General features: G+C 38.5%; 1 protein-coding gene across 4 annotated transcripts in view; it reads left to right on the top strand.

The window, feature by feature from the left end:
- LOC129173336 (potassium voltage-gated channel subfamily KQT member 4) overlaps nt 1-23,681 on the top strand; it is a 56,897-nt gene that overhangs the window by 18,211 nt on the left and 15,005 nt on the right. For all 4 annotated transcript variants that reach the window (XM_054764143.1, XM_054764142.1, XM_054764141.1 and 1 more), the window contains exons 2-8: nt 15,478-15,568; nt 20,378-20,504; nt 20,564-20,739; nt 21,088-21,213; nt 22,864-22,974; nt 23,036-23,131; nt 23,194-23,282. In XM_054764143.1, coding sequence (XP_054620118.1) covers nt 15,478-15,568; nt 20,378-20,504; nt 20,564-20,739; nt 21,088-21,213; nt 22,864-22,974; nt 23,036-23,131; nt 23,194-23,282 — 816 coding nt within the window. The remainder of the gene's footprint in view (nt 1-15,477; nt 15,569-20,377; nt 20,505-20,563; nt 20,740-21,087; nt 21,214-22,863; nt 22,975-23,035; nt 23,132-23,193; nt 23,283-23,681) is intronic.

Genomic DNA, 23,681 nt, shown 5'->3' with positions numbered 1-23,681 from the left:
CTGTGCACACATCAGTAGTTATTGCACGTTAATATGGCTCACAGTTTGCCTTTGCTACCTCAAAATGAAGGCACAAATACACAGCAACTCCATAAACGTGCACCTCCAAAAACATCTTCCAGCTACGGCTCGTTAGGGCTGCGTTGCGTTGACCGGTCTCTCTCCTCACCATCGCTCGCCCACGACACTGAGCCAACGAGCCGAGTTGGAGTTTGTGCCACAAGCCCGACCCCGACAAAGATCCACAAAAGTAGTCCACAAGTAGATCCACAAAGTGCGGCTCGGGGGCCATATGTGGGCCGTGGCTCATTTGTCATTGCATCGCTGCAGAAACAAAATCAAATTTAAAAAACAGCAAAAATGGTAAAAGCAGAAGACACAATGAGAAAAAGCTGAAATGTTGACTCCAACACCCAAAAATAACACAAAGCTTTGTTTTGAAATACAAAGCTTTAAATATCACTTTTTACTTTACTTTCTACAAAATAAATCAATATATACTGTATATATATATATAATTTAATATATAATTTCAATATATATTAAATTATATAATAATATATAATTATATTATATATAATATATAATTTAATGTACTGTAATATATATTTTTAATATATTTAAATATATTAAAATATAATTTAAATACACTAAGTCCCCAACTAACGAACACAATTGGTTCCAGACGACCGTTCTTAAGTCGAACCGTTCTTAAGTAGGGAAAAGGTAATATTAGCAATGATATAGGTACTACATGTACGTGTATGCTGCTACCCACCATTCGTAGCGGCGGAATGGCGCGCAATACAAAAATAGCGCCTTTGTATTTCGAAAAAAATTTAAATGACAAAATATGGCAATTTTCGAAAAAAAATCATGAAAAAAAATAGACCAGTCGGCTTGTGTTCGTATCTATGAGTGTTCACACGTCGAATGTTCGTTAGTAGGCATATATGTATATACATATACACTAGGTCCCCAACTTACGAACACCCGACTAGCGAACACTCGCGGATACGAACACAAGCCGACTGGTCTATATTTTATTTTATTTTGCCTTGTAGTCGCTCAATCAGTATTTCTACTGCTACTGTACATGCTTGACCAGTAGAGGGCACTGTGACACTGCTAATGGGACCAACAGAGGAAGAGTTAAAAGCTGGGGAGATAAAGCTAAATGGAAAGCGAAATGATACAACCCGGACAGAGCGTGTGATTAAAGTTTATGAAGAGTTAATAGGCCTGCTTAATTCTACACCACCCACAGAACACTACCTCTTTTAGAAGAGTCTAACAACAACGACCATTTGTCCTTTTTTCCAATATCTCCTCCTCCAACTCCACCACAACAACGTATGCTCGACCACTCCTCTTCAAAGGTAAATAACATTTATCATTACGTATTATTATATTTTTATTATACTATATAGTATATTATAGTATATTATTAGTATAGTATATTATTTTATTATTGTTTTTTTCATTAATTATCCTGGTTTAATATTACTACTGCATCCAAACTCATATTTACATAAATACACATATACTGTATATGTATACACGTACATGTAGTACCTATATCATTGCTAATATTACCTTTTCCCCTACTTAAGAACAATTCGACATAAGAACGGTCGTCTGGAACCAATTGTGTTCGTAAGTTGGGGACTTAGTGGATATGTGTATATATACAGTATATATATACACTCCTGATCAAAATCTTAAGACCAGTTGAAAAATTGCTAGAATTTGCATTTTGCACATTTGGATCTTAATGAGGTTTTAAGTAGAGCTACAATATGCAAAACAAGAAGGGGGAGTGAGACAAAAAAAAAATTGTATTTTAAACCAAAAAAACCCCAAACTGAAATAGGTTGTTTATCACCTGATCAAAAGTTTAAGAGTTGATGTCCTTGGTGAAGCCATCTTCACCACTTGGAGCAATGTTCCCACTCGCCTCCTGGAAACACTCGCATCAAGCAGGCCCAAAGCCATTTTTGAAGTGATGAACAAGAACGGTGGAGCTCCTCATTACTGAGTCCTACTGACAACATTTTTTGTTCTGGTTTGGAGAGTTTTGTTATCTTTTCAGCGATGGTCTTAAACTTTTGACCAGCTGAAAAACAGCCTATTTCAGTTTAATTGTTTTCAATAAATGACTCTTTCAAAATGCTTTTTGTCTCACTCCCCCTTCTTGTTTTTGCATATTGTAGCTCTACTTAAAACCTCATTAAGATCCAAATGTGCTAAATGCTAATTCTAGTTGGGGTAGATCTTGCGGAGGGTCACGACCGAGTCCGAGGATCTCGGTCTCAATAAGGTTGGTGACCACTGCGGCGTACAAATATCAAATCATTCAACTTGAACATACTGTAAATGTTTCGAGGCCCCTTTACATAGCAGCACACGTTCACAAATGATTTTGAAGTCATTAGAAGTCAGTAATAATTGTGATCTATTTCTCAATGAAGGGGATTTTTTTAACTGTGAAAAAACCTTTAGAATTGTAGCATGCAGCAAAGTCATGCACACATTAGCTCTGACGCTAATACTAACTCAAGAAGAGAAGTGTCCTGGCTGGTCCACCAGCGTAGCTGCGGTTGCTGCGGTTGCTGCGGTAACACAGCAAACATCTTATCCACTGTGCCTGCCAGGCTAGCATGAAGGTGATTTTGGTGGTTATTTTAGGGCACAGGTATTACTTGTGGTTGCTTTCAGGTGGAGGTTGGGCGTGATTGGGAAGCGGGATGAATAATTAAGCGTCGCTCCCCTCTCGCTGGCAGCGCGTGCTTGGCCCGGTCACCTAATTGCTTGTAATGAGTTGAAGAGAGCAGCCGGTGTGCTGAGTGCACCACTCGGGTTCTGGCACTGCTCAAGAGAGCAGGAGGAAGCATGTGCGTGCTGCTACGCCACAGGGCGTTAAACATTTCCTCCCTGTGCTCCACTCCTCACCGACCGCGACGTCTGCATGCCGACCTGCTTCACAGTCACCAGCCTTTATCCTTCATCATTCTTCATCTTCATCACCTTCCTGGAGGTGATGGACCAGGAGAGTGGAGCGTTCCACATCACCTTAGTGGCGCCCCCTATGGGTTGTGTTCAAAATGTTTCGTAAGACATGCTATTATTAGTAGTATCAACTTTGTTCTTTTGTTCTTTTTCCCCGTTGTACTGTTTTTTAAAATTTTCCAAATATTTCAGCTTTCTTCTTTCTTAAATAATCTTTGTCAATTTTCTTCTCGTAATATCATGACTTTAGAATATTTTGACTTGATTCCCATCATATTATAAGTCACAAATTTTCCAAAAAAAAATATTTATTTGGTTTTGTTTGTTTCGTATATTACAACTTAACAAAAGAAGTCTTTTTGGTTAATATTTCAACTTTGGTTAGCTACTAAAATGACTTTATTTTTTTATTTTATTATTATTTTATTTTATTATTTCATTATTATTTGTATTATGATTTTTTATGACGTTATTCTTGTAAAATTGCAACTTTTTTTCTTTCAATATTTTGACTTTATTCTTGTAAAATTACAGCTATTTTTTCCATTTCTGCTATTGTTTTTTTTAATTTTCCACCTTATTTCAACTTGTCAGTTTTCTTCTCGGAATTTTATTTAGTTTCTCTTAATATTACGACTTTGAAAAAAAAACATGTTTTCTTTAATATTATAACTCTATGCTACTGAAATGACGTTATTGGTACTCATAATATTACAAGTTTATTCTCGGAAAAAATTGCAACTTTTTTTCTCATTAGAATATGACTTTTTTAAATATATTTTTATATATTATTTGTTTTTATAATATTTTGACTTTATCCTTGTAAAATTACAGCTGTTTTTTTCATTCCTGCTGTTGTTTTTATTTAAATTTTCCAACTATTTCAGCGTTCTTGTAAATGTTCACTATTTCACAGAGGGATAATATGATATGATAATATGAACAAGGTTCAATACTTACTTTGTAAATATTGGACCAAAATTGGAAGAAAAATTCTTGTCAGTAGAGGAAAGGAATGAAACTAGAGACAAGAATCTCAACTCCGTGTTCCTCACTGACGTAACAAAGAAGGATATCGTTGATATTGTTAGTAAATGTCAAGCAAAAACATCAACTGACTGTTACGGAAACAATAAAAAAAGTTATTAACGAGATCACAGAGCCGCTGACGTACATCGGTTATTTATCATTCCAGACTGGTAAATTCCCTAACAAAATGAAAACAGTTCAAGTCGTTCAAATTAAAAAAAATGGAGACAAACATCAATTCACAAACTACCGACCAGTTTCCTCATGACCCCAATTTTCTAAAATCTTTGAAAAGCTATTCAACAACAGGTTGGATAAATTTATCAATGAGAATGAATTACTAGCGGGCAGCCAATACGGATACAGAGCCAACATTTCAACTCCCGTGGCACTAAACAAAATCACTGAGGAAATTAGCAACACTGGAGACCACAGAAAGTGTGCAGCTGCAGTATTTGTGGATCTGACAAAAGCCTTTGACACAATTAACCATTAACAATTAACATCCTAATTACAAAACTAGAAAGCAACTGAATCAGAGGATTAGCTTTGAACTGGGTTAAAGCTACTTAACAAACAGCCAGTATGTGAAGCTAGGAGAATATACATCTGCGAGCTTGAACGTATCGTGTGGTGTACCCCAGGGGTCAATACTCGGACCAAAACTGTTCAACTTATATATCAACGACATCTGTAAAGTCATGAAGGACTTGAAACTGGTATTATTTGCAGACGATATAACCGCACTCTGCTCTGGAGATAGCACACAGGAACAATTAACTATGTTAAAAAGATGGTTCGATAATAATAGACTATCCCTAAACCTAAGTAAAAGTAAAATAATGCTATTTGGCAAGTGTAAAAAGGATACACATATACGCAAATACAAACTGACATTGACAGCGTAAATGAAAATACTTTTCTTGAGGTCGTAATAGATAATAATATGAACTGGAATAACTGGAAATTGACAATTTCCAACATAAAGTTGCAAGAAATACCTCAATACTGAATAAAGCTAAATTTGTTCTCGACCAAAAATCACTCCATATGCTCTATTGTTCTCTGGTATGACCATATCTACCTTACTGTGTGGAGGTATGGAGTGATAACTATAAAAGTACACTGCACTCACTAACCGTGCTACAGAAATGGTCAGCTAGGATGATCCACAATGTCGCTTACAGGGAACATACAAACCCTTTATTCCTAAAATCACAATTATTAACATTTGCTGATCTGATCAACTTTCAGACAGATAAAATGATGCATGTAGCAAACAATAACATGTTACCCAAAAACGTAAAAAAAATCCTTCTCATCAAGAGAGGAGAAATATGATCTTCGGGGAAAATTGAACCTAAAGCACCTCTGTGTGTGGAATCAAGTTATGGAACGGACTGAGTAAGGAACTCAAACAGTGTGCTAAAATGAGTGATTTCAAGAAACAGTACAAGCAGTTGATGTTTATAAAGTACAAGGAAGAAGACCCCTGAACCGCTGTGCGCATACAATACTACGTCTAACCACTTTTACACAGACTGCCAACTCTTCATTTCTGGTGGGTACACTGTCATTACCGTACTCACTCTTGGTCAACTATTTCATCAGCTATTATCAATTCATTACCATCATTAAGTCGGTTGAACAAATGTATTGCAAATGATGTGAAATGGACGGGGGGTAGGATTAAATAAGCTTTGCTTCTTCCTACTGCCTTTTTGGACATGCGGAACTGTGAATTGTGTTATGTGATGTGCAGTGTAATTTGTGTGCACGTTGAAGATGAATTAAACCATTACCATATATCAGGGGTCACCAACGTGGTGCCCGCGGGCACCAGGTAGCCCCCACGACCACATGAGGTGCCCGCAAGCCTGCTTTTCATTCAGGTTTCCAGTTCATAATGAAAGAACAGTAGAAAGAAATGCATTGTGAAATACAAAATGTGAGTTGTGGACACCAGCATTTTGTTCATGTTCTGGTAAAACAAGCATATTTGCTTTGTTTGAGTTTAAAATAAGCTCTGAAAATAAATGTTACAAAAATGAGTAGCTCTTGTCCATTTTCATTTAGTAAAGGTAGCTCTCACAAGGACAAACGCTGGTGACCCCTGATGTATATTATAACTTTTTGCTGCAAACTAGTTTTCAAAAATGACTTTAAAAAAAAAAAAAAAATTCTTTAATATTTCAACTTTACGCTACTAAAATGATGATACTTTTTGATGATACTTTTAACATCAATATTATGATGTTATTCTCGACTTTTTTTCTCTCCATATTTTGTCTTTATTCTTGTAAAATGACAGCTGTTTTTCTCATTTCTCCAGTTGTTGTTTTCTTTTTTTTTTTTTTACTTTTTTTTTTTAACAATTTCCACTTTCTTCTTGGAATTTTTTTTTGGTAATTAGGACTTTATTCCTATCATATTTTGGCTTTATTCCCATAACATTCTAACTTCTTCTGTAACCTAATAATAAAAAAAAAACTTTATTCGTTGTTTTGTTTGTTTCTCATAATATTATCGCTTTAAAAATATTATATGATATCGCTTTAAAAATCTTTAATTTCCTTTAATATTTCAACTTTATGCTATTAAAATGTCTTATTACTTACATTATTCATTTTTCTCTTAATATTGTGATTTTATTCTTCTGAAATGACTGCTGATTTTTCCATTTTTGCTGTCGTAAATGATATTTTGGGCCACACTTTGGACACGGCTGTAATACATATACCCTCAAAGTTTGATCATCTTTAGGCCAATGCCTAAAGCCAATTGGTTGCTGAATCCCGCCCACATTGCGCTTGATGGCGGCCATGTTTTTCTGCCAGTCTTGCTGAAAATGTGGCGTGCACGCTTGAGACTATTTGAGACACCAAAACTCTGACCGAGGATTGAACCCGAGATATTGTGGTGTTCTAATCCTCAGCTATGAGACCACCAGGGGTTTTTGCTAATATGACGCGATAAGGAAGCCCCTTTGGCCCCTCCTCTCCACCCCCTTTCTCCCCAATCCCGTCACTCCCTCGCAAGATCCGCTGACCGCCGAGGTCGTTGGCGACCCCTGACCCCCTCTCCTCCAATCCTTCCTCTGCTTTCCTTCTTGTTTCTCAATCCCAGCGAGCCTACGCCCCCCTCTACCCACCGCCATCCATCACCTAGGAGCCTCGTCGCTATGGTAACGGGATTAGCGCTGTCACAGAGTAATGATGATTGTCCTGAAATCTATCCAGTCTTTGCATCCCAGATGTTCTCCCCCGCCAGTTTTCCCAAGGTGCTGAGTCGACGTTTTGCAGTATTTTTCCGTATTCTTCGAGTACTTCATCCAGGCCCGACTAGGTATGCACTTAAGCGGGAAGACGGTCAACTTTGCGGATGGAGTGAGGTTCCCCTGGGTCGGCAGTGTTAGCGTACCCGTTTAGGCAACTTTAATGCTCATATCTCACAACAACAGCGATGTGTATGGAGCTTGGACTAGCGTTATTGTTATTACACTTTGCCCACTTTGACTGTGAAGCCATCGAGCTCAGAGCCTCAGAGTGCCGTCACGCTCGCATGTATTTTTATTTCAACACATACCATCTTGTGTTTGTGAAGTGTATCGTTTTATTTAACTCAATGGCTTTGTTTACAGTATGTGTGGATATATTTATTTATTTCCCAACGTATTTTTTTGTTATTTTATTTTTCTCATTTTAATTATTTTACGTCCGAAAAGGAGTGTAGGAAGAAGCTTTTTATGTGTTCAGAAATACATTTCATCCTGACATTTACATATAAACATAAAATAAACCAACAAAGTGTGGACAAAATTAATGAAATACATAATTATTTAAGTAAATTAATTTAATCTTACATGAAAATAAATATAATTTCTTCTTGTGATTAAGAGTTATTTATTTGAAAATAAAAAAAAGGAATAATCATGAACAATTATTATAACAATAAAAAAATAAATTAACAATAATCATTTATTGCTACAATATGACTTTTTTCTCTTAATATTTCAACTTCCTTCTTGCAAATTTCCTGATCGTAATCATGACTTTATTCCCATAATAGTATATTTTTTTCCGCAACTTAATCTTCCAAAAATTACAACTTTATGAATTGTTTTGTTTGTTTAAATATTTTATTAACCATAATTTTATTAAATTAATGTAATTATTTTATTTTATTACTATAATTATTGTCTGTCTTCACTTTTTAAAAATATTTAATGAATAATATTGTTTTCATTAGTTATTGATATTTAATTTTTTAAATTAAATAACTCTTAATTGCAAAAAGAAATTATGTTGATATTTATATTATCGCAAATCAATTTATATGTAATAATTTTACAACAACAATAAATAATACAAATAATAATTGTTGGTGTCATGGTACACTCAGAGGTTGTGGGTGCGATTCCCCGGTTCCATCAGAAAGGACATCCGGTGTACAAACTAAATCAGAACCGTTCATGCAACTGTGGTGACGAGGGATGTCCAATATGATCTTTTTTGCCAATGTTGTCCAACTCTCAGTTTCTGATACCGATATGCGTAACATCGCATATCTCCTGTGGTGGAATGAACACATATGTGTTGTGAAGGTAAAGGATAGAGCATCAGCAATTAGCTTGTCAACGTGGCTGTAAACAACGTTTGAGAAATACTGTACTTGCCATTAGGTTTAGGCTGTGAAATTTGTTTTAAAAGTCAACAGAGTAGCCATTTACATTTTTTTGATCATCAAAAAATCCAGGGGAGAAAAAAAAGTGTTTTCTGTATGCCTAGCACTCCAGGCCACACTACAATTTGCATGTGCAGTGTTCCCTTGTTTATCGCGAGGGGATAGGTTCCCAAAATAGGCCACAATAAGTGAAATTGGCAATTTTAATTAATTTTAAAGATCAACCTTAATGATCAGCACAAAAAATTGTTGAGTCACTCGCGCATATTTCACTCCTGTGACCAGGGGCGGATCTAGCTTTTTTGAAAAGGGTGGGCGTGGCCGAGGCCGTAGGCCGAGGCAGTGAAATGTAGCGGGGGGACCGGGGGCCCTCCCCCACGAACATTTTTTAAAATTAGACCTCATTTCCTGCAATCTGGTGATATCTGAGGCCAATTTTATGTCCTTAATTTGAAGAGCTTGTTGTTATTTTTATCCTTGGAATATATAGTTTAAGCCAAAACATTCTATTTATAAAATTACCGGTACTAGGAGGAACCCATTTTAGCTCAATTTCCTGAAATATTTTCCAATTTGAAGCAGCTGTAAATTCCGAGGATTTGAGTATAATTTGATGTCACTGGGGATCGCTTTTCTGGTTCATTTTCATTGAGAATAGACAACAGTTTTCCTTATAGTCATGATGCCGGAACCTTTATTTTGCACCTCCACCTGAATAGCCATGTACAGCACACGTTCAATGTCCAATGTCAATTACCAGCTTGACAGTGGGTTCAGGAATAGCATGCGTCTCGGTTGCATTCTGGCATATGCGTCCACCACGCGCCCATAATTCAGAACATGTACCTTCACTGGGACTGGGTGACTGGAATCTACGATGTTTTATCATTTTATTAGCTTTTATTGTGGCAAAAAAAATCGTGGGTGCCTCAAAACCCTGTAAATCCGCGCCTGGTGACCGTGCCTTTTCGTCCGCTGTGGTGTAGCGTTTTTGCATCCTTGTTAAAACATATTGCTGCAGACGAACCGAAGATTCATTTACAAGCTTAGCAAACAAGCAAGCTAGCGAAGACACAGGAACCATGTCAGGATGGCACGAAGGAGATTGATTGACAATGGTCTACAGCCAATCAGGACGCAGAAAAGAGTGGGCGGTGCAGACAGGCGAGAGAGGGAAGAGATAGACTCGCAACTTCCCACAGTGCAATTCTTCTTAAAGGGCCAGGCTCAGCATGTAACAGCGTTCATACGCTGTCATAAAAAAAAAAGAAGCACCAAAAAAATCTGCGAAACAGCGAATCTATATTTCACAACATCAGATTTTAATGAAATTTCATCTGCAGATAGATATTAAAGTGAATTGATATCCTACATACCGTTTATCTTGTCCTGAAGCTCCGATCCATGAGTTTGAAAGGCTTAAAGTTGGACTTAACTTGCGAAGCCGTCGTATGACTCGATGTGCTCCAACACTCAGTGTAAATCCGATACGAAATTGAAGAGGAAGAAGTAATCTACCTAACAAACATGTATCCGAATGAAAATACACTCGATATCATGTGAAAAAGCACCATTTTCACGGCCGTCTCCATGGACTCCCCTAATCGAGCGCGCACACATAGTGTCCGATTTTACCATCACTTACTTATGAGAATTGTAATATTCCTACTAGTGAAGATAAGCGGCATAGAAATGGATGGATGGAAAGAGCGAGTGAGCTTGCTGCGAGCCACCCACGGTTGTTTACACGCTTGAGAGGCAGCTTGATGAGGTCATCATTTGCACGCCAGAAAATACTGGAGCCCATAGGCCTGTATACAGCATTATGTTTATTCTCGGCCTTCATTAAAGGGAAAATCCCGATACCGATATTGACCGCTATTACATTTTTATTCCACTTTTGGGCCGATATTATCGGACATCCCTAGTGATGACCTCTAACAGGGAAAAGTAAATAAATATGATATTAATAATGAAAACTAATGATCGTGCATTTTCCCTTCATAGGTCACGGAAAACAAATACCCTATCCATAAGCAAAATATAATTAACAATATTAATAAACAACAACTAAACAACAACACTATTGTACTATGGCTATAATTTATAGTAGTTATAAATATATACTTATGGACATATATGGACATAATATTTTTCTTCAAATTTCCAATTTCAGTGTGCGTCCTATTATTCATCATAACATGAGTTTTATTGTGGTATCTTTATTTCCTGTCTTTGGCTGCGTGTCGCTGAACACACGCACCCTGCACGCCACCAACAGACTGGTCCCCCCCGTGTGATGCCGACACGCCGGGCCTGGTGAAATGTCAGCGGGGGTGTGGGAGAGGCGGGGGTGGGGGGCTTGTGCGCCCACTAAAAGGCTTTTGGTGGGCTCGCGAGCTAATTGGCTATCCTGCCACCAACAATAGGTTCCGCTAAATGTCAGCGCTCTCTCAGCACTTCGCCTCACACGGCGCAGCTTTTCACTGACAGCCGGTCCACAAAGAGCATCCAAGTGTGTGTGTGTGCGTGTGTGTGTTTAATGACAAGCTTTACGATGGAAGCTCTATTTCCAGCATTGCTGACAACGCTATGCTCATCTTTTTATTATTTTGCTCTGATTTATGCAAACAGCGTGGCCGTGATGTTCTTTTCCAACCTGCTGCTGGCGCGATCGTATCATATCACGCCAGATCCCAGCTTGGCTTTTCCCATTTTGTTCCCCAAACAAATCATCTTCTGCTGGATGGCTGACTTGATAAACGGCTCTCCCAACGCGTGGAATTTCGTAAAACCCAGGTCAAATTTAACACACATGCGCTCCTCAGTCCCCTGACGGTGGGCGATGATTTGCCTAAACACCTTAAAATTACAGTGGGTGAGAAATTTCAAGTCAATTGGACGTATGGGATTTAATAACAGCGCCACCATGTGATGTATTTGTCATAAAAATAATAGCACAGGCAACACCGTTGGAATACACGTTTTGACACATTTTCGGCCTTTTGTGTGCAGCGTTTCAGGACTAACTGTTCGGGACAATGTCGGGCTTGGAATGTAGCATGTTAGCATGTTAGCATGTTAGCGTCCGCCTGTCGTGATGCAAAGTGCCAATGTTGCACCTTCTGTGACCACCAACACTCACTTGTGTAACTAAATAATTGATCCTCTCAATGCCAGCAGAGCTAGTGGAGGAAAATTAATACTTGTGTGTTTGTTTTTGTCATGTCAGCTAGCAAATACCCAACCCCCCCCAAACACACACACACACACACACACAACTCCTGTTTCCGTTCTTTCGGTCATCCCGGGGAGGGCGCCAGCACTTGAGCCAGTGGATAGTCAGCATTTTTTTTCCTTTTTTTTTTTTGAAAAAGCACTTAACATCTCATATTATTTTTGTTTGTGTGTGTGTTTTCTCTCTCTCTCTCTCTCTCTCTCTCTCTCTCTTTCTTTCTCTCTCTCTCTCGCTGTCTTATCGTTGGAAAACAGAGCACAGAGGGATCACTTCATTAGGTACACCTGAGTTCCAATACAAGAGCTACATGAAATGCTGTAAAATAATAAAACTAAGCATTGTTATTATTTAGTTTTTATTTTTAGAATATTAGATATATAGTTTTTATTTTTGGTTTGGTTTTGGTAGAAAGTGCAGGTGTACCTAATGAAGTGGCCAATGTACGTGTTTTGGCCACTTATCTTAATTAGTTAACTTCATGCCAGGCTACAGTGTTGTCAAAAAGTTGTAAAGGGACACACAAGGTGACACTGGGGCGTACATATTTGTGCATACATCGTTGTTCTACTTTGTTTGTGTGTTTGTTTGAGCATGTATGTTGTGTGTTTAATGTTCAATTGATTGATGTCCTCTTTTCTGTTTGTGCTTCTAAAGCGAATTCACAGTGCTAAAAATCATTATCATCAAACTCTGAGAAGTGGACAAAGTGGCACACTTTTATTTGAACAGTAAAATGTATTTTTATATGTCCACGCTGGTCAATTTAGTGTCCATTTAACGCACGAAACGCTGATACTACAAATCCCAGAAAGCATTGCGACAGCCGCGAACGCTCCTTTTGTCCTTTGGTAAGCCTAGCAGTCCGCTCATGAGCGCGCTTCTAGTTTCGTTTGAGGGAACTTTTAAGTGTTAGTTTTATGGCACGAATCATAATGGTGCATTGTGCTGATGTGAAAGAGATGCTACCAAGTTGTTTTGTTGTCCAAATTGTGTTGTTAGTTCACGAGCAAGTTCGCTAACAAGCGCTAGCTTCCGTGGCTAATCCCAGTGTGGCGGAGTACAGCAGCCCTTGACGGTCTAAAGGTGTGTTGGTTGAATTTGTGGTTGAATGTTGAATTTTAAACGTGTTACTGTATTGCAGCGGTTCTGATTGCTCCCAGGGGACAGAATTACTATTGGAGAACTGATAATATATATATATATTTATCTGTACTGTACAGACTGACCTCGAACCTGAAACCAGGAAAATGCAACAAAATGGAGCGCTGTGAAGCATACAAGTGTACTCAAGAGTCAAAATGCGTGTTGAGTACGATACATTTGTATATCTTGGCAGGTCTGCACTAACACTGAAAGTACTCCCTGCCTCTCACACCCCCACTGACAGTTTATTGTGCCCCTCCCCAGGTGGGCCCGCCACACTATTTGAGAAGCACTGCTTGTGTGTTTCATATTTAATTTAAGCGCTGTTTGGAGATGTGGGAAGACTCAAAATTTGTTATGTGTGTCTTTTCTATTTTTAAATTGCTGTTTTATTAGTACAGTAGATCCCCGCAATTTGCGGGGTTTAAAATCCGAGACCCCCTCAAATAGTGAAAAACTATAAAAGACGCACCCATAGAAGCTGTAAAAAAAATGCCAATTTTGATAGTGTAAACCTCATATAGCTATGCTTCTCACAGTTATTAAGCACATTTCACCTCTAATGTTCAAATCTCCCCGACCTGCCAACCCTACCTCCCACTCCCCCGCCATTTTTATGTGTTGTGTGCCGCCTCTTCATCACGCAGTGATGATTCAATCAAAGGACGTTAATGCTGCAACACTGCTGTGTAATTGATGTTTACTCAGCACTGATAAAACCTCGTTATCTCACTTCGATATTTTCACCGTGTAATTTGAGACCCCCTCCCCCCAACACCTCCTCCTCCCCGCAGTTATGCATCCTTACAGGAAAATGGCGGTAAAAGCCCTCTTCTTTCTCCCGCCCCAGCGTCCATTAAGCAATCAGGTATGGGCTCAGGGACTGCTGCTCATATTAACAAGAATAATATTACAAATAACACCACTACTGCTAATGTTAACAATAATGATATTAGAAATAATAGCACTAGTGCTAATATTAACAACAAAGATGTTAAAAAAGTTAAACAAAGTTAAAAATGTCTGTGTCAGCATCTTTGCAGAAGCGGATGACGCTGACTGGCGCGTCCCGACTGCACTTCCTGGTGCGCGCATGCACGCATTGGTTCATGTATTGATTAACATCGTCACGTATTGACTGGAGAAAGCTGACTTGATGTCTCAGCGGGAACTCCCACATCACTTAACGCTCCATATTGGCTGATAGCTTTCACTGTGGGACTCCCCAGCCGACTTCAACCTTGCGCTCTTATAAACGTCAAGCTTAAACACTAAAAGTCGTTTGTTTCTTATTTTTCCAAGGAATGTTCCGGCATGGTAAGTGACAAATCCATCCATCTCATGGGTGTGGCACATGAAGATGCTGGTTGGATAGCATTATTATTCCACAGGTGTGCCTTTGGCAAAATGCACTAACAAATTAAAATTTGTATGGGTCTCAATTACTCGCGTTTTTCCGCTATTCAGTCTTGAATTGTAACCCCCTTGAATCATGAGGAGCTAATGCACGGGTGTCCAAAGTGCAGAGTACAGCAATGCCCAAACGGAGATTCGAACCCAGGTCTTCCCGATCTTCTGTGTGGCCAACATGCTAACCACTCGGCCATGCTAACCACTCAGTTTGGATATAATGTACCATATTTTCTGGACTACAAGTCGCTCCCGAGTAAAAGCCGCACCAGCCAAAAATGCACAATGAAGAGGGAAAAAACATAAGTCGCACTGGACTATAAGTTGCATTTTTGGGGGTAAATGTATTTGATAAAATCAGGCACTCACCCGCCACAATATTGGGTACAACTGCAAAAACTGCATTTTCTTTATGTAGCTAAACATTATGTAGTGTTTTTAACAGTGAAGCCCAAGGTGGGCGCGTGGAAGTGCCACAGCTTCATGGCTGATGTCCCAATAAGACAATAAACAATCACATCAGCCCCGCTGCAAACTTGTCATGTGGTCACTGACAGCTGCGTTGCAACAATAATCCAACAATAACATAAATGCTCTTACGCTGAAGTCCTTGTATCATTCTTCAGGAGAGTAGCAAGCTCATGTCTGCTTGACATGATTTGAAAAGAACTTACTGAGGATGCTAGAATATGTGCACACGCACTCGGCAAGATGCAGATATTGCTAAAAAAAAAAAAAAAAAAAAAGGACGACGATGAAGCTCTTAGCCGCCGTCTTAGTGTTTACTCTAACACAATAGTAACCTAACACGATTTATGCTGTGTTTTATTGTGGCAGCGTACTCAGCCTGAAGTGGCCATGACTTATTTCTGCGGTGCACGGTCGCTGAGGCGCTGCGACCCACGTTAGCAGATTTTGAAAACTTTTTTTTTCAAAAAGTTATTGTTGCTTTGTTTGCGTTGCAGTTTTCTTCTGGTGTTCAGCTGCTTGGTGCTGTCCGTCTTCTCCACCATCCGCGAACACCAGGACTTCGCCAACCAGGGCCTCTTCATCCTAGTAAGACCCCTCACACATACACACACATGCACGCACACACACACACGCACACAAGGATTCCTGTGGGGGCCTGGGGTTCTTGTAAATGGTTTAAAAAGTGTTCACATGTATATTATTCCCTATTCTAGGAGGGGGGGGGCAGACATTTTCCAGAAGAAGAAGAAAGACAGTAGCTGAAAATATGAAAATGCAACAGAGCTTTGTGTAGCGTAGCAGACAAAGCAAATAGTTTGTATTGTTCTGATGTGAGGCCGTGTTTCATTTTGTGTTTATAGGCCACAAATGACCCTCGCGCCGGAAAATCATAACCAAAAACAATTAAAGAAATGACCTCTGTCTTCGTTAAGAAAAAAAAGACTGTCGGGACAAAGACTCTGCTGCACTTCCACGCTAGGAGGGCTGTGGCATTCGGCTAAGAAACCATCGCTTTTGTGCCTTCATTCATATTAGCGTTTGGTTGCTAACTTGCTGCTAGCACTATGTCTGTGTATTCTCTCACTCGTAGCCCCGCCTCAACGTACTGGGACAAAGAGGCTTAATGGCTGACAGGAGGGAGGCAGCAGGTTAGGGTGATTAAGGATAGGGATGGAAGTCTATTGACAAGTGCCAGTAGTGTGATGGGAAGATGGAAAGCGTACTTTGAAGAGCTGATGAACGTGGAAAATGAGAGAGAACAAAGACTAGAAGAGGTGACTTATGTGGACCAGGAAGTAGCAAAGATTAGTCAGGATGAAGTGAGGAGGGCATTAAAGAGGAGTGTGTTTCTTGTATTTATTATTATATTATTACATTTCTTTTAAAAAATATATATATATATTTATTTTATTTTATTCACATAAGTGCCTCAGAATTGCTTTAATTTGTCTGGTACTTTTCTTTAAAAAAACGATACATTATCTTATCTTTTTTTTCTTTATCATTATATTATTGTTTCTCTTTAAATAATTGTTTAATTTATTTAATCACAAAAGTGCTAAAAAAAAATGCTTTATTTGATATTATGTTTTCTTTTATTTGTTATTATATAATTAATTTTCCTTAATCTAAATTTCTTTAGTTTTCTTTTCTTTTATTGATCACAAAAATGCTTTTAACATTGCTTTAATTTGTCTGGTACCGTTCTTAAAAAAAACATAAAATATGTGAGTATAAAAGTGAGAAAAAATATTGGAAAATTGAAATAGTTGTAGAATATTACGACGTGGTGAAATATTTCAAATGACATGACTTCTTATGATACAGTATGTATATATGAAATGAAATAAACAAGTGTATACAGTAATTGTATGGTAATTTATCTGGGTGAATATGTGGTTTCCCACAGCTGCAAGATGCTGCTTTTGATGTAACAAGCTTAAAAAGTGCTTGAATTTAACCTTAAAAAGACGTGTGCGCCCTGACACGCGCACACACACGCACACGCGCACACACACACACACACACACACACACACACACACTAGCTGGGCATTGTTGGATGCCAGAGTCGCCGACTAAGCAGCGTGGAGGATTCAGGTGCTGTTGAGTGTGCAGGAAATCACAGACATGATCCACTAATCCTAATAGCCGTCCCATCATCATCTTTGCTCCGGCCGCCATCATCTGCTCTTCACTGAATGCTTCATGGCCTCCCTGCTTTCTCCTCGCTAACCTCAAGTAGCCCTCCTCCTCATCCCCTCGCGTCCCATCTCGCTGTCTTCATTCGCGATCAATCATTAAGGCGCCAGTTAGCCACCTTTTTACATGACTGACACATCCCAAGAACACACTCAAGTATGTCAAAATCATATTTTACCCTGATGATCGATGATATTTATCATCATAAATAAGTATTTAGAAACAAAAGTTGTGTTGAAGATGGCGGGCATCACAAAAAATTGTTAATTGTTAACCTTTAGAAGAGAAAGGTGGAGGCTCAGAGCTAAATTTCTGTACATTTACCTACATGCACAACAAATAACAAGATCAAGTCCAGTTTTTTAAATTTCTGTTGCAAAATATGAGAATGCCAACATGGAAGTGCAGACGTACTGACACGCTAACTTTGCTACTCTGTGGAACCTCACTCCAGGTACATTTAACCATTATGTGTCGTAGTAGCAGTACTTTGTATTATGATATTTACCTACAACTTTATCCTTCTAGTTCAAAATCCACATTCGTACTTCTTGTTTTGAGTTCATCTGCAGCCCGTTAAGGTGGAAAACGTGTTGGGCCTCAATTGATGGCGTCCGAGGAAGTGCGAGGACATTAGGTTCAGAGCAAAATTTTTTCACATTGAAATGCATGCAAAGCAAACTGTGATGGAATAAAGGCCAGACTGTTGATTTTTGCAGTAAAGTATGAGCATTTCGACATGTAAGTGCAGATGTATTGACGTGTTAACTTTACTTCGCTTGGGAACCTCACTCTATTTACATTGAACAACTACAGTATGTGTCATAGCAGCAATACTTTATATTATAACATTTACCTTGAACTTTATCCTTCTAGTTCAAAATTCACATTTGTGCTTCCTTTTTTGATTTCATCTACCGCCTATTTAGGCAGCAAATTTGGATTGGCATCCTGACATGCTAACTTTGCTAGCCTGTGGAACCAATTACATTTATTTTTTATATTTTATATTACAGTAATTAGGCTCACCATAATTGTTCTGTTTATGTTACATAACATTTTTTTGTTTGCTTGCTGTTTTCATTTGGTCTGCAGCCCGTTTAGGCAGCCTCAAAAGTCGCTAAAGGAGGGGTGTCCAAAGTGTCTTTGTATTGGCCATTCTAAAAATATAATTTAACAAGAAAACTGAAAAAAACAACAACAACATTAGTAAACATGGCAAAATCAGCAAGTAATTTCACAAGATCAAGTCGTTTATTAAGAGAAAAAACCTGTAATTTAATGAGAAAAACTTTTTATGATTTTATGAGAATATTGTCGTAATATTATGGGGAACTAGTATAAAGTTGTAGCATGACATTTAGTAGCATAAAGTTGAAATGTTAAGAAAAAATGCGTTATTTTTTTAAGTGGTCATATTATGAGAAACAAACAAAACGATGAATAAAGTTGGGATGGGAGGATAAAGTCAAAACATTATTGAAATAAAGTAAAAATTACGAGAAGACTGTTTATAAGACAAAAGAAGTAGTTGGAAAATTTAAAACAGTAGAAATGGGGAAAAAAAACTACTGTAATTTTACGACAATAAAATCTAAATATTAAGAGAAAAAAGTTGCATTCTAACCAGAAAAAAAGTTGCAATTTAGGAGAATAAGTATTGTGAAGAAAAATAAATTTATTTTTGTAACATAGAGCTGAAATATTAAAGAAAGAAACAAGTTATTAAAACAAAATTTGAATATTATGAGAAACAACAAAAAAACAACAAAGTTGTCATTTTTGGAAAGTTAGGCTGTGGGAAAATTTATAATTTTTTGATAAAGTCAAAATATTATGGGAATAAAGTTAGAATTGTGAGAAGACAATTTTCAAGAAAAAATTGAAATAGTTGGAAAATTGAAGAAAAAACCCCCCATCAGAAATTAAATAAAAACCTGCCATAATTTCAAAAGAATAAAGTCAAAATATGAAGAGAAAAAAGTCGTATTCTAACGAGAAAAAAAGTTTTGCAAGAATAAACTGGTAATATCATGCAGAAAAACAAAGTAATTTTAGTAGCATAGAGTTGAAATATTTAAGAAAAAAATCATTTTATTAAGATTTTTTTAAGTTTGAATTTTTGGTAAATTACGTTGGCAGTAATGTCAAAATATTATGGAAATGAAGTCCAAATATTCCGAAAAGAGCATTTATGAAGGTTATTGAAGAGGAAAGTTTAAATATTTGGAAGCATTTTTACAAAACCGCAGCAAAAATGGGGGAAAAAAAGAGCAAAGAGTTTTTATGAACCCAGAGACGAATTTGTATATAGTTGACGTTTTTTTTGCACGAGAGGCAAAACAAGGTGATGACGCAGGTGCAGTTTTAAGCAGTTTTAAGCCATAAAAATAGCTACAAGGTGGCAGAAGTGCATTTGAGGAGAGCCCGGCATGTAAAAACACACTCGACAGGAAGGAGGAAGTGAGAGAGTGCGGAGGAGTGTAGCGTGAAGAAGGTTACGCATTGAAATTTTAACAGCGTGCACACACACAGTTTAGTTTCAAATCTGAAAATGTGTAAATAGTGTAAAAAATGTGTAAATAGTTCATGGTGTTATATTTATAAGTAAATTGTTATTTTGATGTAAAACAACCATTTTTGTGGTGGTGTTTATGTTGTGGTATAGTTGTTTAGATATCTGAGCTGTCACAAAAGCAAAAAATATTTGTGTTAAAGTGAAAGTTATGCTTTTTCACAAAAAGCTTGTTTTCTTCCTTTTCTAGTTGGGAACTGATATTTTCCTGAAACTTACCTATGTTCTACTGCCGATTTACTAAAGAACGGAAAAAGGTAGAAACAAACCTCTTATTTCTGATGAAAAATGAGAGTCAGATCTTTCTTTTGGTAGGTTCCACGTTCATATAGCCATAAAATACAATATTCTGTGAATCAAAATTGTCCTAAAATGTCCGGTATCAAAGAGGTTGAATTTTGAAGGATTTTCCACCTATACTGTATGACAAAGCTGAGATGCAGTTTTTTCTTGAACTATATCTAACTTGTTAGCATATCTACATGTGTTGCTTTACAAAATATCCAAGTGGCAAAGTTGCATCCTTTCGTTTTTCACTATGTGGCCCTCACTGGAGAAACGTTAGTGATGGACAAAGTCTGGATGTTTGTTTAACGTCGGTTGCAACTTGTGTGACAGGAGTTTGTGATGATCGTGGTCTTCGGGCTGGAGTACTTCATCAGGATCTGGGCGGCGGGATGCTGTTGCCGATACCGCGGCTGGCAGGGGAGGCTGAGATTCGCCCGGAAGCCCTTCTGCGTCATCGGTGAGAACTCCTCGCGGGGGAAACTCGGCGTTGTCATCCATTCTCTCGTCTCTCGTCAGACTTCATCGTGTTTGTGGCGTCGCTGGCGGTGATCGCGGCGGGCACGCAGGGCAACATCTTCGCCACCTCGGCCCTGCGCAGCATGCGCTTCCTGCAGATCCTACGGATGGTGCGCATGGACCGGCGAGGAGGCACCTGGAAGCTGCTCGGATCCGTGGTCTATGCTCACAGCAAGGTGGGAAGGTCCGGCACGCTAGCTTCCTTGCTGTGGGAACGCCGTCATTAGAATTCCTAATGGCCGCTAATGGGATAAGTAACCTGGCAAGCTCACCTGTTACCTGATTCTGTGTTCTGCTGCCATCAAAGGCCAAAGTGCACTTGAGATGCTCATTTGGTGTCCGGCGTTTGTGCTGACTTACCCGCCATGATGGCCGCGGCCACGATGATGATGATGGTGATGACCGTGCACCTTAGCCCTGGAAAGCTGGAAAATGATGACAAGGCGGTTTTAGTGGCTAATGATGATGGCGATTTGGGATTGAGACGATGCTGCTGACGCTTGTGATGGATGCTTCCTCTCCAGGAGCTGATTACGGCGTGGTACATCGGCTTCCTGGTGCTCATCTTTGCCTCCTTCCTGGTCTACCAGGCTGAGAAGGACGACAACACGGACTTCAGCAACTATGCAGACTCCCTCTGGTGGGGGATTGTGAGTACTGCACATGCATTCTCAAGTTGACTTTTTGTTTTTGGTGATAATTATTATTAAAAATGGCATTTATGCATGCACTGAAAAGCCACTTCATTAGGAACGCCTGCAATGCAAGAGCTGTATCTGAAGCTGTATATGAAGAAAAGGCGCTTCACTTTAGAATCTACATTAATTTTAAAAAGTGCTGAAATTATTTTAGCTGCATTTTTCATGTAATATTTGTATTTATTTTATATCTGTATTAATTATGACCATTATTTTTTTTACTTGTTAAATACATATTTAGAAGGATAAGAAAATATATAATAATAATAATAATAATATTTATTTATTTATTTTGATTTATGTTAATGTTAATGATTTATGTTATTAATGTTAAACAATATATTTAGGAAGTTCAGTGATAATCTTAACATCTCCAAAACACTTTTTATATACCTTATTATGATTCTCATTCATAATTTTTTTTTTGTTTTTTGTTTTTGTTATTTTCAAAAATAAATATTTCTGAAGTTTCTGAAGTTGAAATGTAAGCCTCTAAACATCATTTCATCACTTTTGATATACTGTATTATAATTATAATTCATATTTATTATTTATCTTGCTATTTCAACGAAATAAATATTTATGAAGTTTAATGATAATCTAAGACTTTAAACATCTACTAATCACTTCTTATTATAACTATAATTTATATTTATTTATTTGGTATTTTAACAAAACAAACCTTCATGAAGTTTAGTACTTAATTTTTTTTTTTTTTAAATACATAATGGAATTTAGTGATAATGAAGACTCTAAAATTCTCTAATTCACTTTTTATTCACCTTAGTACAATTCTAATCAATATGTATTTGTAATTTATTTTTGGTATTTTTTTTAATAAATATTTATGATGTTTAGTGATAATGTAAACATTCACTAAACATTCACTCATCACTTATTGTTTACCATATTATAATTATAGTCGGTATTCATAGAATTAAGCTGTATAATAATGAATGATTAAGGTGTTTTCATTCATTGTAGTACATATATTATAAAATAATGTACAGTATATATTGCCTATCGGGCCGCACGGTTAGCATGTTGGCCAACACAGTCACAGCCTGGAGATCGGGAAGACCTGGGTTCGATTCTCCCCTGGGCATTTCTGTGTTCTCCCCGTGCGTGCGTGGGTTTTCTCCAGGTACTCCGGTTTCCTCCCACATCCAAAAACATGCACGTTAGGTTAATTGGTGTTAGGTTAATGTGATTGTGAGTGGTTGTTTGTCTATATGTGCCCTGCCATTGGCTGGCCACCAGTCCAGGGTGTACCCCGCCTGTCGCTCAAAGTCAGCTGGGATAGGCTCCAGCATGCCCCCGCGACCCTAAAGAGGAGAAGCGGCATAGAAATGGATGGATGGATATATTGCATATCATTTGGATTGTAATGAATTAAAAAGCAAATCCAACTGGTTTTAGCCAGCAGTTGTCGGCTCCAAAGGAGGCGCAGCAGCTTGAGGAAAATGAAGAAAAACACATTTTAAACCTTCTAAGCAAAATTGTGCTATGCTGAAGGCACCATGAACTTATTTTCATGCCTAAATTGAGTCAAACATCACAGAAAAGCCACAGAAAATGAGTTTGTGTTTTTTTTTTCCCAGATAACGCTGACCACCATCGGTTACGGCGACAAGATCCCTCGCAGCTGGCAAGGTCGTCTTCTGGCGGCCGGCTTCGCTCTCTTGGGCGTCTCCTTCTTTGCCCTGCCTGCCGTAAGTTTCTGTCGTTTGAGTCAAGAGTTGCTTGACGTGACGTGTGAACCTCCTCTGGTAGGGAATTCTGGGCTCGGGCTTTGCCTTGAAGGTGCAGGAGCAGCACCGGCAGAAGCACTTTGAGAAGAGACGCATGCCTGCCGCCAACCTCATCCAGGTAACATACGCTCATTTTGACGCCCTGCTCTCATATGAATAGCCTTGGTTCGTGTTTGCTAGGCGGCGTGGCGCCTCTACTCCACAGACGCCAAACACTCGTACCTGACGGCCACGTGGTACTTCTACGACAGCATGCTGCCTTCCTTCAGGTATGCCGCCGCCCAGCGCCCTCACGTGCCCGCTAACCGGCTTGAAGTGTTTGGTTGTCACAAACAGAGATGCGTGTAGGTCTTGAAACCATGAATTCTACCCCCATGACAATGCGCCATTTGATTCTATTTGATTTACTTCTGTTTCTTACATTCTGCGTTATCTATTCATTTGGCTAATTTGCTTAGAATGAGGGGAGGAGGACGCAAATTCTACTCAGTGGAACCTCTGACCTCCAGCACACCCTAGGGAATGATGGAAATAGAAATTGTCTGTTCCAGGGTCAAACTGTGTCCAACCTAAAGCCTTTATTAACCGTACAGGCAACATTGGTGGCATTTAAGGCGAGTCGACTTCATGCGGCCAAAGCAGGGGTGTCCGAAGGCCAGACCGGGGAC

This window comes from Dunckerocampus dactyliophorus, chromosome 20 (assembly GCF_027744805.1).
Source record: "Dunckerocampus dactyliophorus isolate RoL2022-P2 chromosome 20, RoL_Ddac_1.1, whole genome shotgun sequence".
NCBI classification, from domain to species: domain Eukaryota; kingdom Metazoa; phylum Chordata; class Actinopteri; order Syngnathiformes; family Syngnathidae; genus Dunckerocampus; species Dunckerocampus dactyliophorus.
This window is presented reverse-complemented; position numbering and strand designations above follow the sequence as displayed.